Source organism: Protopterus annectens, chromosome 8.part1, assembly GCF_019279795.1.
Source record: "Protopterus annectens isolate FY-2018-M chromosome 8.part1, PAN1.0, whole genome shotgun sequence".
NCBI lineage: Eukaryota > Metazoa > Chordata > Ceratodontiformes > Protopteridae > Protopterus > Protopterus annectens.
Window position 1 is genome coordinate 101,845,552 of NC_056742.1, and position 16,507 is coordinate 101,862,058.

The following is a 16,507-nucleotide window of genomic DNA, read 5'->3' on the forward strand; positions in this document are numbered from 1 at the left end:
GGGCATTGTACTCAATCATTGGTCTGATAAGTGAAGAGTACAGGGGAACAATGACCTCCCTTGATCTGGGTGCGAATCCCTTCATAATCAGGTGGGCAATGTAGAAGGTCCTCCTAACCACTTTGGCAATGTGAGTGTCAAAAGAAAGGTTACTGTCAACTTGGGTCCCCAGGTCCCTGATAACCTCTTCTGTGCTTAATGGATTGCCACCTATGTGGTAACTTGGGGTTACCTTGTTTTTACCAAAGGGTATGACTATACATTTTTTGGCGTTTAGCTTAAGGCCATGGCTCTGGCACCAGTTATCCGTTTCTATGAGACCTCTCTGAAGGATACCTGTGTCTGATGGATTTTCAACTATGGCGCCCAGTTTGCAGTCATCTGCAAACTTTGTCAGCCACAATCCTCCTATGTTTGCCTGCACTTCTGAAAAGTAGATGCCAAACAAGAAGGGACCCAGGACTGAGCCTTGTGGGACACTGCTTGTGACCGGCTTGGAGTCTGACATGGCACCAGCAACTCTAACCCTGTGGGTTCTGTCCTTGAGCCAGTTTGCAACCCATCTTGTGACATATGGGTTTACATTTAAGCTGGTGAGCTTTTCTATGATACCCAGTGGGGTATTTGTGTAAAGCTTTTGCAAGGTCAAGGTAGGCTGTGTGAACTGCCTTACCCTCATCAATGGCCTTGGTGACTGTTTCAAAAAAGTCGACCAAGTTCATGAGGCATGATCTGCCCTTGACAAAGCCGAATTGGGTAGGATCCAATGTCTGTAGGTCCCCTATGTCTTTATTTATGAGTTCCATTAAGATCCTCTCCATAGCTTTGCAGACCAGGCTTGTTAAGCTTATGGGGCGGTCATTACCAGGGTCCGTAGAAGCACCGCCTTTGTGGAGTGGGACCACAGTTGCCGTACGCCACACTTTGGGCGTATCCTGTGGTAAGGCTAAGATTAAACAGCAGCCTTATGTGTGGGTTTAGTTCCTCATTGAGTTCGTAGCACACAGCCGGGACACCATCCGGTCCCATTGATGCTGTGATTTTAGCTTTAGAGAGAGCAGCTCTCACCTGGGCATTTGAGATGACTGGGAGGCTACACTCTGCTGGGATAGATATTTCTCCTTTTGGGGGGGAGGAGAAATTTTCACTGAACCTGTCTGCCAGTATGTTTGCAATGTCTGTGGGTTCAGTGATTTTGTATCATTTTGGACTAATTCTGAGCATATCTGGGAGTTTCCACCCAGATTTCTAACATAGCTAGAGAAGGCCTTATGATTGTCTTTTGAGTCCTTGGCGATTTTTCTCTCAAAGTTGGCCTTGGATGATTTTATGAGTGATCGTATTTTTTTACTAGTATTGATCAGAGATGTCTTCCCTTTTAGGGATTTTGCTCTATCTTGTAGTAGCTTTCTCCTCTTGTTGTAAAGTTTGTTTATGGCTGGGGTCCACCAGATCGGGCGCTTGCCTTTGGTGGAAAGGGTCTTGATTTTATTTGGGATTGCTTGATCCATGCAATCCTGGAGGTGCTCGTAGAAAGCATTTGTAAGGGATTCAGCAGCGTGGGTTGTGGTTTCCAATGGCTCAGGGGCCTTGAAGGATACCACACCAGTCTTAAGAAGTGTGAAGTTGGCTTTTGAGAAGTTCTTCACTGTGGTCTTTTTTGTTGGGGGTGGGGGTGGGGGTGGGATGTGGATCTCCAGTGAGATTAGTTTATGGTCTGATCTCACCAATGAGGGATATACTTCCGGTGCGGAGCATTTTGTCCCCATGTTTGTGATGATCAGGTCTAGTATATTTTCACCTCTTGTGGGAATGGTGACAAGTTGTTCCATAGCATTTGAGTTTATGAACTCCAGGAACCTTTGGGCTAGGGTACTGGGGCTTGAGTAATGTTCCCAGTCTATGTTTGGGTAGTTGAAGTCACCCAATATGATGGTGTTTGGAGAGACATTTATACACTCCAGTGTCTTCAGGAAGGCTGTGTGGGGTTCCTGAGTTTGAGAGGGTGGCCTGTAACATGCTACTGTAGAGCAGTTTTGCCTATGGTTAATTGCACCTGAATGGTCTCTGATGCTTCGTGAGTTGCCACCAGCCTGGAGGTGTGGGTATCCTTGATGAATATGGATACACCCCCTCCTTTTGTGGTACGGTCCGGGTTTTGGGGCCGGAACGCATAATATGAGGTAAAACCTGATAGTGCCGGGGTGCTCTCAGGAGCCTTGAACCAGGTTTCAGTCACAGCACAGACATCGATGTTCTCCATACTGAGGAGGGCTTCGAGGGCGTGCATCTTGAGATTTAGACTTCTGGCATTGAGCAGCATTACCCATAGTTTTTTCCATTATTGTTTTCTAGGGGTGGGTTTAGAATTTGAGCCTTGTCTAAAAAGGCACTATGGGGGTGGCAAGAGCCTTTGCCAATATCCGAAACCCAGGGTGACAGGTGCAAGCCGTCCCTTGTCAAGCATGTCATTCCAGGCAGACAGACATTGATCCTTAGAATGACAGCAGAAATTAAGCCAATTATTAAAACTGATCATTTTGTCTCTGTATTCTGGCATCATTCTTGGTGAAGGTAGGATACTGCTCAGGGTCAGGGTCATACCAGCCTGGGCTACATAATCTGAGAGCTCCTTTATGTCTCTTTTCATGTAGTCCAGGAAGTAGCCGCCCAGGTCATTCACACCGGCATGGACAATGACTGAGTCATACTTGTACTTGCTGTGGAGTGACCTGAGTGCTTGTGTTATGTGGAGGATTCTAGCACCCGACAGGCAGCTTACTGTGACCCTCTCCTTGCTCAGTCTGGTGAGTGGGACGTCAGTGTGTCTGACTATGGAGTCACCTATGACAAGTGTGTCTGGCATTGTGTTTGGCCTTAAGGGCTGTGACTGATTTGCACACTGACTTTGTGATCTATAGTTTCAGTCACAGCACAGACATCGATGTTCTCCATACTGAGGAGGGCTTCGAGGGCGTGCATCTTGAGATTTAGAATTCTGGCATTGAGCAGCATTACCCTTAGTTTTTTTCCATTATTGTTTTCTAGGGCGGTGGGTTTAGAATTTGAGCCTAGTCTAAAAAAGGCACTATGGGGGTGGCAAGAGCCTTTGCCAATATCCGGAAACCCAGGGGTGACAGGTGCAAGCCGTCCCTTGCGAAGCAGCATGGCTTGTCAAGCATGTCATTCCAGGCAGACAGACACTGGATCCCCTTAGAATGACACCAGAAATTAAGCCAATTATTAAAACTGATCATTTTGTCTCTGTATTGTGGCATCATTCTTGGTGAAGGTAGGATACTGCTCAGGGTCAGGGTCATATTCGTGTTTCACTGTTGCAGTCATCACACTTGGGTTGATTCCCAAAGTTGAAGAAGGTTGGAGGCAGTTAAGAAGAATTGGGGCTGGCTAGTAGGCCCTGCAGGACTGCTGTTGCAAAACCCGCCCTGGATTTGGAAAAGATAGGCAGGTGGTATTGTTTGGTGAAGGTGTGTACAGAACTCCAGGAAGCAGATTCCAGGAGTTCCTGGTAGGGACTCCCCTGAGGAATGCTGCAGAAGTAGAAGTTGCCCTAGTGGAATGTGTTCTGAACCCCTGAGGGGTTGGTTTCCCATGGTGCTTGTAGCAGAAATGAATGTAGTGTGCTATCCATTTGGAAACTGTTTGCTTTGAAATGGTCTTGCCCTCTGCCCCTGGTGCAAAGCTGACTAGTAACTGGTCAGATTTTCTGAAGGGCTTAGTCCTACCACGGTAGAATCTGAGCTGTCTGTGCACGTCCAAAGAGTGCAGGATCCTTTCCCCTTTATTTTGAGGACTAGGGAAGAAAGTTGGCAAATGGATAAATTGGTTGAGAGCCACACTGGGCACTACTTTAGGCATAAAGGAAGGGTTAGTCCTGAGGGAAACCCTATCAGCACAGAAAATAATAAAGGGTTCCACAGCCATAAGTGCTTGTAGCTCAGACACTCTTTTAGCTGAAGTAGGCTCAAAAGGCGGTAGCGTGAGCTTTTCCAGTACAAAGTTAAGGTCCCAAGCAGGGGTGGGTGCTCTCCTTGGCTGCCTTAAGTTGTTAGCTCCTCTCAGGAATTGTTTGATAAGATGGTGAGAGAAAAGAGGTGGCTCATTGCTGTAATGAGACAAAATGGCAGAGGCATGGATCTTAATGGAGAAGGATAGGCCTCTGTGGAGTAGATCTGCTAAGCAATCCAAGATCAGAGGCAGGGAGGGTAGAGTTGTGTCCTCTTCCTTTAGACTGAATTCAGGAGCAGTACCCTTTTCCACTTAACAGCATATGATTTCCTTGTACTGGGTCTTCTAGCTTCAAGGATAACGTCCAGCACCTGCTTGCTTAGGCTGGTTACTGGGGAAGAATTCAAGGAATAAACCAGGCTGCAAGATTTAGGGTTTGCAGTTGCGGATGAAATATCTGTCCCCCCTGCTGAGAGAGCAGGGTTGGTTTCTGGTGTAGGTGCCAGCGTGGCGCCAGTGACAGGCAGCGCAGGAGTGGGGACCAGTGCTGGTGTGGCCAGTCTGGGGCAATCAGAATTGTCCTTGGTCTGTCCTGCCTTATCTTGAGCAATACTCTTGAGAGAAGGGGCAGAGGGGGGGAAAGGCATAGATTGAGAGATTTACCCACTGGAAGGATAGGGCACCCACTTTCCAGGCCCTGCTGTGAGGTGTCCTAGTGCAGAATTTACTGAGCTGGTGATTGCAGGGGGAGGCAAGGAGATCCACCTCTGGGGTCCCCCATTTCTGAACCAGAAGGATGAAGGTGCTGGGTTCTAACTGCCACTCGTGAGTCTAGAAGATTTCTGTTCAAGTCTGCCAGTGAGTTTTGTTTGCCTGGCAGGAATTGAGCTTGCAGATGGACCTGCATGTCCAAGGCCATGTTCCACAGGGCCATGGCTAGCCTGCAGAGCGGGTTCCCCCCACTTGTTGATGTACCACATAACTGTGGTGTTGTCTGTTTTTATTAGGTGTCCTGGAGAGAGGGATTTAAAGGCTGTTAGAGCGTGCTGCACCACTAGCATCGTTTTTTGGTTGATGTGCAGATGAATTTGACTTGGGCTCCAGTGGCCCTGAATGCACTTGCCGTCCATGTGTGCCCCCCATGCATAGTCTGATGAGTCTGTGGTTAGGGTCTGGTCGGTGTGGGGTTGAGTAAAGGGCGGTCCTTTGTTGTGGTTGCATGCTTCTGCCCACCAAAGGAACTCTGTCCTTAGACAGGGTATGATAGGAATGACTGTTTCTAGGTCCTCAGAATGTTGGCACCAAAGACTTAACTACCACAGAAGTTTCCTCATATGCAGCCTTGCATATGGAATTAGTAATAGTACGCATGAGGCCATGAACCCTAGAGCCTGCAGTATTTTTTTTGCGGATAGCTGGGTTCTGGTGGCCATTTGTTTGAAGTAGACTGTCAGAGAGACTTGTTTTTCTGAAGTGAGGAATGCCATCTGGGATGTTTTGTCCAAACTTTCTCCCAGGAAGACAATCTTTTGACTGGGTACCAGTTTTGATTTATTTTCGTTGATGGTGTACCCCAGGGAAGTGAGAAGGTTTTTCACAAATGTCAGGTGCTGCAACAACAATTCCTGACTGTCTGCCTGAAGCAGACGGTCGTCCAAGTACGGGTAAAGTTGGATATTTCTCCGCATGCAATATGCAATGGCTGGAGCCAGGCATTTTGTGAATACTCTGGGTGCAATGGATAAGCCAAAGGGAAGAGCAGAGAACTGATAGTGCACAGATCTGGCCCTGAAACATAGACACTTCCTGCACGACTCCCTTATAGGGTTGTGCAGACAGGCTTCTTTTAAGTCTAGAGTGACTAGCCAGGCATCCTTGGCTAGCATAGGTAGAAGCTGTTGCAGAGTAAGCATTTTTAATTTTGATTCCACCAGGAAGGTGTTAAGAACTGAAAGATCCAGGATTGGGTGCCAAGAGCCCTCTTTTCTGGGTACCAGGAAGAGTCTGGAATAGAATCCTTGACCTATCTGTTCCACTGGAACTGGCTGAATAGCTCTGATGGGAGAGCAGGGATAGAACTTGGTTTTGAGCCCCTGCCCATTGGTTTGGAGGAAGGTCTGGGAACCGTTTTGAGGTTGGCAGTGAGTGGAAGTAAAATTTGTACCCCTGGGATACAATGTTGGGACCCATCGATCTTGTGTGATGGACATCAGTTCTTTGCATGAAGGGCAAGTTTTCCTCCTAGGGGCACAAGCAATTGGGCAGAGGTGGGGAGTGGAGTAGAGACGTCATTGTGAGTTTTTTCCATAAGGAAGTGGCTTACCACTCCCTGATTTGGGGGTGGGGGCACTCCATTGCTTAGATCTCTGCATACCCTGAGACTGTAGTCTGGGTGGTCTGTTTCCCCTGGGTCTGGTCTGAGATGGCCTGGTGGAGGCTGGAAAGGACCAGTGTTTGGAAGGGCAATGCCTATTGAATCTAAGGGGTTGCACTTGTAAGAATTCTTTAACAGTCTGCATAGACTTAGCTTTTTCTTCCATCGTTTTAAGAACCTCTTCTGCTTTGGTGCCAAACAAACTGCCCTTGTCCAAAGGAGCGTCTAGTAACTTTGATTTTACATAGTCTGGCAAGGTCTGCGCCTTCAGTCAAGCATGTCTTCTCAGTAGAGAACCAGTGACTGCTGCCCGGCAAGATGCTTCTAGAGTGTCAAAGCCACACTGCAAAGTATGCTTGCTGACTGGGCTTGCAGAGTACATAAGCTCCTGCAATTCCTTATTTCCTGCACAGTCTGTAAAGGTTGCCACTTTTTAATAAGTTCTATAATATGTTGCTGGTACTTCAGCATGTGAAACTGACAATTCAATGCCCTAATAGCAAGAGTAGCAGAGATATATACCTTCTTACCCCATCTGTTGACTTGAGAAAAACACAATGACAAATACCAAAACTGTAGAAACAGGTGAAAGAGCAATACGGCACACAGGTGTCCACAAAATCACTTTATTTGAGCACTTTCGTCGGCTGTAGAGCCAAAAGACTTCTTCAGAATCATTTCCATCAATTCTGAAGAAGTCTCTTGGCTCTACAGCCGACGAAAGTGCTCAAATAAAGTGATTTTCTGGACACCTATGCACGGTATTGCTCTATTACCTGGTCTTAGCCCATCTGTCCAAAGCTCTGGAATCCCTGTCCGAAGGGGTGGGTTTCTTGGCTGTAGTTGCCTTGATACCTTCAGGCCTCTGGGAAATTATCTCTGGGTCAGCAGTAGGATTCTTGAAAGGAAATTTGTGAGTGTGAGGTGCTCTGTAGTACCCGTCTGGTTTCCTAGGGGCAGGAGTAAAGTATCAGGAGTAAGATTGGATTCCATAAAAACATCATCAACAACCTCCAGGACAGGGGGTACTGCTAAAAGCCTGTGCTGTGGCAAATCTAGAAATTCTCTGAGTCTCTCTTTCGACTGAGGATAATCTTAGCATTCCCAGTGGAAATGCTCTTTTAAAGTATGTAAGGTTTCACCAAAAGAAAAATCCTCTGGAGGGGAGGCAGAGGGAATGGATCCCTCTGCATATGAATCCTCATAAGCAGATAAGGACATGTCTTCATAATCACATACCTCAGAGTCATCGGACTACTGGTCTGTTGAAACTACAGGGGACTGGTCTCTTTTCCTCTTAGCAGGGCAAGGTTGACTTCCCCTAACCAGCATAATAAGGTCTTCTGCCATTCTGAGCATTTGTCGTTGTGGCATGATCTTTAGTCGTCGGTTTTCTAGGTGTAGCGCATACTCTTGGCCTAAGAAACTCAGTAGTTTTAGATAAAAAAGTCGATTTGAGTCCAACATTGGTAGTGCGAAGAACTGCCTCAGAAGCCAGCGCTTGCACAGCGGCTCCGGACCCATCCAAGGTAGAGACATCCGCAGGTTTCGTAGCTGAAGAAGAGTCTCAAAGCATATCGGACTCCGAATGGGTCTCGGTAGATGCCTGCGAATCCACAGAAGCGGGCATCAGGGGCTGCAAAAGCGACTCACTGAGTACCGGCGAACTGGCGACTAGCTTAACGGAAGCGTTGTCAGCAGCTTTGGACCTATGCGGTCTGTCTCTGTCTTTATCCTTAAGTTTTTTCGGAATATCGGTAGTCAGATGGCTTACCGATGCCATTTCGGAATACGGAAATCAAGAGCAAAAGAATTTAGTGACAATGAGAACCCGACGATGAATGGCTCGGGCAGTGAACAAGGCACAAAACTGACAGCAAGGTACGTCGTGGTCTGGGCCTAAACAGGTGACACAGTAAGAAAGAAAAGCTCTGTGTGTTATTTGCTTTCCACAGGCAAGACAACTGTTAACTTTTTCTGACATCGGTTAGAGCAAGAAAAAAGGATCCCCAACGGGCTTTAGAAGACTTCAGGATTATTCAATTAATAAATGAAAATTCAGGGAGCGGCCGACCAGCACTTGCGAACTGCTTCTGCTTCAGGCTCCTCGGCAAGAAAGACTGATGTAATGGCGTCAGCTGCTTGGTTTTATACCCCTGACAACCTGATGTCAGTCCTGAAGCGACAGCAACTGACTCGGAAATACTAAGTCTCTGGTATTCACACTGACTTACGGCTACCTGCAGGCAGATAACCCAAGTGTGATTACTGCATCAGTGAAACACGAAGATCATCATCAGACGATACAGCAGTAGGCATTACAAGTATCTCTCTCATGACTTTCTTCTTCCTAACAACCATAAAGGAGATATCCAAGGTACCAGCAGTTGAAGCCAGTTTGTTGCATAAGGGCTGTAAGTTGCTGTTTTTTTTTTTCTTTTTTTTTAATGTAAAGTTTGAAGCACTTAAGCAGACTTTTTATTACAACAGTACATGATAAGCATAGAACATGACACGACATTGTGTTCCTCTCCTAAAATGAAGACAAGCTGTGTGGGAATTCGTATATGAAATCTGCTGTCCACAATAACACGTCCCTTTTCTCTGGGACATAAGCAAAAAACAACATACGTTTTCACAACAATATGGAAATTTTCCAATGGAATACTTAACTGCCCAATATCTTGAGCTAGCCGACTGCTGAGCCACTAAAGACACAGTGCAAACTGTCTGACTGGTTTCTTCAATGGAAATAAAAGTTTTGAAATTTTGTTGCCTGCATATTCACTTTTAGACCAATGTGGTATCTCAGGAGTCGGCCGACCGGCACTTGCGAACTGCTTTTGCTTCGGGCACCGTGCGGCAAGAAAGACTGAAGAAAATGGCGTCGGATGCATCTTATATACCCTTGGTGCACTGACGTCAGGGAAGAGGCGACAGCAACAGACACCGGACCAGGACTTTGGAAATTCAGGCCGACTGCGGGTAGCCTGCCAGCAGGATAACCCAAGTGTAATGACTGCAACAGTGAAACACGATGAACATCAAAACCTAGATAGGCTTCCAAACACAAACTGTGCTCACATACAAAATCCTTTCCATTGTATATAAACTTCCCAAAAAAAATGTAAAAGAGGTAAAGAAACTATACTGTACAGAACCATTTACTCTGGAGACAAAGTTCTACTTAAACTGGGCTAACAAACAACAATACATACACACCTTGGAGAAATGCTACTGCTTTCTTCAAGTGGGTATATATTCCAACTCAATAAGTCAAGACAGGCTTGACTGTACTTGAATATACACCTCAGCAGTATGTCACTACTGCTCATGGAAAGGGTCCTGGAAACTACCCACAGAGTGGAATATGTATATCCCAAACAGCACTGCAAAAACAGGGCCAATGGCCAATGAAATATCACCTCCCAATTTTGTTAGGACAAAAACAACTTTAACTTGAGTTCTGTACATCTAAGAAAAAGATTCTATTAAATGTTAAGCATTAATCCTCAGCCAGATGCTCTTACTTTACAAGCAGAAATTAAGACCACTTGCATAACTTCCTCATATCCTTACCAATTATTTCAAGCAAAATCTCCCTAGTGTTGTCATCTTAGGAAATATGGATGCATTTCTTACCTAGATTTCCTGGATCCAGAATGGGAGCGTGATGCGGAGGATGACCCTGACCTTGATCGTGATCTAGAACCCGACTGAGAGAGGGATCTGGAGCGGGAACTGGAGCCACTAGAGCTGCTGCCACTGCCGCTGCTACCAGCACTTCTGGTCCGACTGAGCAGACAAAAAAGAAAACATCTAAATTATAAAGTAGACTCCGACAAGCAGATCTTCAGTGTAAGAGCAATTCTGTCACCTTACCAATACCAGCATCAAAATGCAAAACCACCCAAAATAAACACCGGACTCCAGCTTTCCTGATGCACAGCATACATGTATTTGTATGTTCTATAATGGGCTGCCCCCTTCCTACATACCCCTTGAAAAACTAAATTTTGCATATTTTGAAGGATTCCTCCCTACAGGAATATGTTTCAATATTAAAATATACCACATTATTTAAAGATGCTCATGTTACCTCAAACTGTGGCAACCACACCCATGGATATAACCATTTCTAATAACGTAACATAGCCCTATCAGTAATCCTAGCAAGCCCTTTGTATTTACTGTGCAACTACAAGTTTATCACTGACCTAAAGAAATCGAGAGCGCAACTGTCCGCAGTCTGGGCGGCCACGATAGTACAGTGGTTAGCGTTGCTGCCTCACAGCAAGAGGTTCTCCAGTTTGATCCTCAGCTGGGGTGCCTTCTGTGCGGAGTCTGCATGTCCTCCCTGTGGTCACGTGGGTTTACTCCAGGTGCTCCAGTTTCCCCCACATCCCAAAGACATGCTGTAGGTGGATTGTACACACTAAAATTGGCCCTAGGCGTGAGTGCGTGCATGTGTGTGCCTTCTGTGGAATGATGGGCACTGGGCTGCCAACTTGACACTGTAAAACTCCGGTGCCAATCACGAGCGGACAGATGATCCACTGTGGCGACCCCTAACCGGGAAAGGCCGAAAGAAGAAGAAAAAACTGTCCGCAGTCTAAGTCAAAATACTGCCCCATTCTGGCTATTTGCATAATATTTGACATCAAGCATCAAACGGTAAGCAGAGTAGTCAAAGCAGCTACACCAATGTGTGTATCACTGGACAGGCGTTTTTAGAATAAGAATTTCTGATTGGAATTTTCTTTGTGTTGCTCTTGATATTCCTGCTCTATTTACAAACAAACGAGTAATTCCATCCAATAAACTTTAGTTGGACTGCTCACCCTCCTCCCCCCTTTTCTGCCTTTCTCTAAACAACCAAATGCTGCTACAAGACACAATCTCATACATTAGCCAGGTTTGTCTTTTCTTATCGCTCCAGCACACGTGCAGATGCTCAAGGGAGTATGGTGCTGGCATACAGCTAACATCCACAGAAGGTCTCTGAACATAAGATGTTTAAAAGTTTAGCACTTTTACAGCTTGCCTACAAAGTTTTCTAGTGGGTTTAAGTGGAAAATTACAAGATAAAGACAAGAATAATCAGGAGCACAGATGTGTGTTTGCATACGATAATGACATCCCCCAAGGGAGAAAGCTGCAAGAAGTATGGCTTCTACTTTCAGAAATCAGTGACATTCTAGCCGGTTTGCCAAGTACTCAACAGTTCCCTTAAATGACAATACTGCATGTCTCATGCTGATGCACCCCCTCCACTGTCAGTAGGCATCTGCTAATATTAAAGCAATGTGTACCTTTTCACCACTTTTAGTCTGCCATTTAGAATTTACAGTTAATTATAACCAATAACAATATACATTACAAGCACACAAAAAACTACACAATTTTAAGTAGATAAGGGTAAAAGTAGACAAAGACTGTGGATAGGAATTTAGCTACAGATTCTCCATCAGAATCTTCTGCTATGCTGAGTACCTCTCACAGCTGTGCTTTCTTTTTTGACTGCAGTATCATTACTAACTATTCAGCAGCATTTCTTAAGATGAATCCAAAGTAGCTGGCAGTACTCTGCTGTAATACTAAGCTTTTGGACTAAATTATCATGTACAATTTGAAAGTCAAATGAACCTGCTGCAGTTTCACACGAATCAAGGGCACAGGCATGCCTAAAAGTATGCAAAAATACTAGCACCTCTAGCAGACACCTGATGGTGTCTGAGGGAATTGCTGGAGATGAATACAATCTCACTTTGAGAAGGTCTGACTAAATACTAGCACACAAGAAACCATGCTTTCTTTTCATGAAAGAAAACATCAGCTCTGTAGTGCATGGGATAAAGTCTTGACTATGAAATGACCTTGGCTCAGTTAACTTGGCACTGGAGAAAGTGGTCGAGGATGAATGATGGGGATGGGGCCTACACACCTCTTCTGGACTTCAACTACAAACCCTGAAGGAGATAAGAGATGGACAGGAGTGTTTCCTTACAGTGGGAGGAACCCTACAAATGCAGTGGAGTCTGAAGTACAGATTTCTCAAATATAGCACAACTCCCAGATTCAAGATCAAGACAATACTTGGTGAAGTTATGTGATGAAAATAAAAGTGCCACTGCATAGAATTCTGCTTCTGAGGGATTTCTGAAGCAAGCACTAGGGGCATCCATTCCTCTAGTGGAGTGGGCTTTGAGTGCATTTGCCTACAGATGGTTAGCTGCCTGATAGCAAAAAGACAAACCAAACAGAAAGTGCCTGCCTGACAAACACAAGCCCTTCCTCCCTGGGGTAGAGATGATAAATAATGGGCTGATTTTCTGAAACTCACGCACGATCCCTAGGTAATACCCAGAGCTGCCAATGTAAGTGGACAGACCCCACTGCCCTGATTTCTGATGCTACAAACCAAAGAACACTAATGGCTGGACTGGTTTACCATAACAGCAGATGTCTGAATAAAATGATCTCTGCAACATTATTATTCATTATCCATGGAAATTTGCCACAGATATCTGCCCTTTCAGACTGATTTCCGGAGCTAACACCCCCTGAGTAGCTGACCTCCCCATCAATTCAGCCTAATCAATTTAAGTCTACGAAACAGCATTCCATGTTCTTTTTTTCTTTCTTTTTTTTTTTTTTTTAAACAGAAACATTACCAGCATGCATTCTTAACACAGAGGTGCATGTTGTGACCCTGAAGAGCTGTGGAGACCTGAGGAGTTTGCCTCACATATTCTGATCAGGAAAAAGGTTGGAGTCCTGGTGGGGCCCTTGAAGGTCCAGAGGGGTTTTACTTACACACACACACAGTCATTTTTAAGTACTGAATACTACTGGCTGGTAGAAATGAAAGACAGCACAGGACCCCCCCCCCCATCAAAAAAAAAAAAAGAAGATTCCTTCTAGTTCATTTCTTTTCACCATCACAAATGCTAAAACAGAAAACATGATGGCCACACTTTTTTTTGGGAGGGGAGAGCTTATACTACAGAAGTGATCATTTTATTCTGACATCTACTATTCACACAACTGCACAATATTTATCATATGGATTACTGCTACAATGTTACTACGCATAGAGAAAAGTAGTAAAGCAATATGTTATCCTGTAAGGGTGGTGGTTAGACCATTTCCTACAGGATAGCAGTAATGATGTCTGCCCCACATATGGACTACTGTCTGCCGACTGTACTGTTTCGGGGAAAAGTTGTGGGCAACAGTCCAAATGACTACTTCACACACATTCTAACCAATCACTTTTAGTGTTCACTCAAATACAGGTCTATGTTTGCTAGTATAAAAGATACAAAAAGCTGATCAGACTGCCTGAAGTCCAAAATACAAAAGGTTGATCTAACTACCTGAAGTCCTTTGTACTATCTCAGTTTCCTGTGTACATTAAACAAGTGCAACATCACTTATTCCTGCTCTGGCAACTGTGGTAGAATATTGTTAACTGCAGGGACTGATTTAATGACAATTCTGACACCACCTTAAACGTGAATGAGGCAATAGCTGTAGACTTAGTCACTGTGACACAATACAGAGCTCTTTGCACAAGGGGGCAGCTAGTTACATTCAGTGTACTCAAATGAGTACATTTTTTTCTGAGCATCTCTTGAAAACTTCAACACTTAAAAAGCACAGAATGCGCAAATGAATATTTAGAGTACAGAGGTACACAAACAATGCTTGTGTGAAATGAATACACCTCTAAAAAACACTTTTGTAATGAATAAATAGCAACAGTTGAAAATAATGTGTCACCTTCCTCTCTGTATTGAGGGTATCATTTTGAGGGTTGCGTAAATTTTTAAAATGCAAGGCCAGTGGTGGGGTAACAACATTAGGTTCGACTACAAAATGTAAATTTCAGGCTACATTCCTGTCTTTGCACACTACTTGATGCCAGACATTCCCCTAGTGGATGTAATGACCACCACAAAGAGATTTCCAATATAAGAACTTGAGAGTTACTGAGTTCTTTCACCACAAAACTGAAGTCACATTGTGGCAGCACATTATTCTTTAGGGGCTTGAGATGCAAGGATACTTTTAAAAACTGCTTAATTGTGGAGGGGGCAGAGGTCCAAGGGTGGACTGGCTGCAACAGCTGAAGCATGTATTTATGATGTACAGGATAAACCCACTGATAAGAAGTTCAGATACAAACCGCAGGACTGTTGCTTCTCTAGACCCTTCAGGTGGAACACCCATAAAATGACACAAAAAAAGAAAGTGCAGTTGTGTACACTTAACATAAATGTAGATGTTAGAGTGTATTCACTGTTGCAGTCATTACATCCGAGTAATCTGTTAGCAGGTTGCCCTCAGTCAGCCTGGTTAACAAAGTTATGGGTCCTGCGTCAGTTGCTGTCCCTTTCTTCCATGACGTTAGGTTATCAGGGGTATAAAACATGCAGCCGACACCATCACATCAGTTTTTCCTGCCCCAGATGTCAGGTGCCCCCCAAATGAGGAGCAATATATACATACATGTATATAATTTAAAACACAAAAAATATACCTTCAAACAAAAAGCAAATACACCAAAAAGGCTTTTAAGCATAGTAAAATAAAGGAGAGGTATAGTAAGAGAAAAACAGGGGGCTGGAGGGTGGTTAACCAGGACTGCAACAGTGAATACACTCGAACATCTACATTTATGGTAAGTGTACACAACTGTTCTTCGTGTTTCACTGTTGCAGTCATTACATTTGGATAGACTCCCAAAGCTATGGTTGGGTGGATGGATTTATACAGCATTAGGAGCAGCTATAAGGCCCTGCAGGACAGCAGTGGCAAAGCCAGCTCTGGCTTTAGAAAAGGGAGGTAAATGGTAATGTTTGGTGAACATATGAACTGAACTCCAGGTAGCAGCTTCTAGAATGTCTCTGGTAGGAACCCCTCTGAGAAAGGCTGCATTAGTTGCAGCCCTGGTGGAATGAGATCTGATCCCCTTGGGGATAGGTTTACCATGGTGCACATAGCAGAAACAAATACAATGGCTTATCCATTTGGAAATAGTCTGCTTTGAAATAGCCTTTCCCTATGCCCCTACAGCAAATGCTACCAGTAGTTCAGATTTTCTTAGAGATTTTGTCCTGTAAGTAGAATCTGAGTTGTCTGTGTACATCCAATGAATGCAGAATCCACTCACCCTTGTTCTGTGGACTGGGAAAGAAAATTGGCAGATGAATGGTCTGATTAAGAGCCACACTGGATACCACCTTAGGCATAAAAGATGGATTGGTCCTGACAGCCACTCTGTCCAGATGAAAAATAATGAAAGGCTCCACTGCCACAATAGTCTGTAATTCTGAAATCCTTCTAGCTGAAGTGACTGCTAAAAGGAAAGCTGTTTTCCAAGAGAGACATTTCTTTCTCTTTTTCTCTCTTTCTCAAGAGAGAAAGGAAGGAGAGTGAGTTTTTCCAAAAAAAAATTGAGGTCCCATGCAAGAGTTGGTGCTCTCCTGGGAGGTCTTAAAATGTTGGCCCCTCTGAGATACTGCTTTAGCAGAGGATGTGAGAAGAGGGAAGGGTTCTGTGTTGTAATGAGCTGAAATTGCAGATGCATGGATTTTTATGGAAGAAAAAGATAGGCCCTTGTGAAGCATCTCAGTTAAGTATTGCAAAATCTGAGGAATATTGGGCATTGCTGTTCTTATTCCTTGTGTTGGTTCCAGACACAGAATCTTTTCCATTTGTTAGCATAAGATTTTCTAGTACTAGGCCTTCTAGCCTCCAAGATGACATCCATCACAGGTTTAATGAGAGATGTCACGGGTGAAACTAGTTGATTAGCCATGCTGCAAGATTCAAAGTTTGGAGCGGAGTGTGCAGAATTTGGTAGTTCTGCTGAGACAAGTAGGTAAGGTGTACGAGGCAGGTGCCACGGAGGAAGGTGTGACATTGCGCAGGAGTGGGTACCAGTGTTGGCGAGACCAGTCTGGAGCAATCGGAATCATTTTTGGTTTGTCCTGTCTGCCTTTTAGTAGGACTTTGGGGAGCAGAGGCAGAAGGGGAAAAGCGTAGACTGATAGGTTTTTTTAGCTGAATGATAGAGCATCCACTTTCCAAGATTTTTTGTGATGAATTCTTGTGCAGAATTTGTCCAACTGATAGTTTTGGGGTGAGGCAAAAAGA

General features: G+C 44.6%; 1 protein-coding gene across 13 annotated transcripts in view; it reads right to left on the reverse strand.

Moving 5' to 3' along the window:
- ZC3H18 (zinc finger CCCH-type containing 18) overlaps positions 1-16,507 on the reverse strand; it is a 2,225,788-nt gene that overhangs the window by 754,509 nt on the left and 1,454,772 nt on the right. For 10 of the 13 annotated variants that reach the window (XM_044081724.1, XM_044081723.1, XM_044081715.1 and 7 more), the window contains one exon: positions 9,986-10,138. The exons of the other annotated variants lie outside the window; for them this stretch is intronic. In XM_044081724.1, the coding sequence (XP_043937659.1) occupies positions 9,986-10,138 (153 nt within the window). The remainder of the gene's footprint in view (positions 1-9,985; positions 10,139-16,507) is intronic. 13 annotated transcript variants of the gene reach the window in all.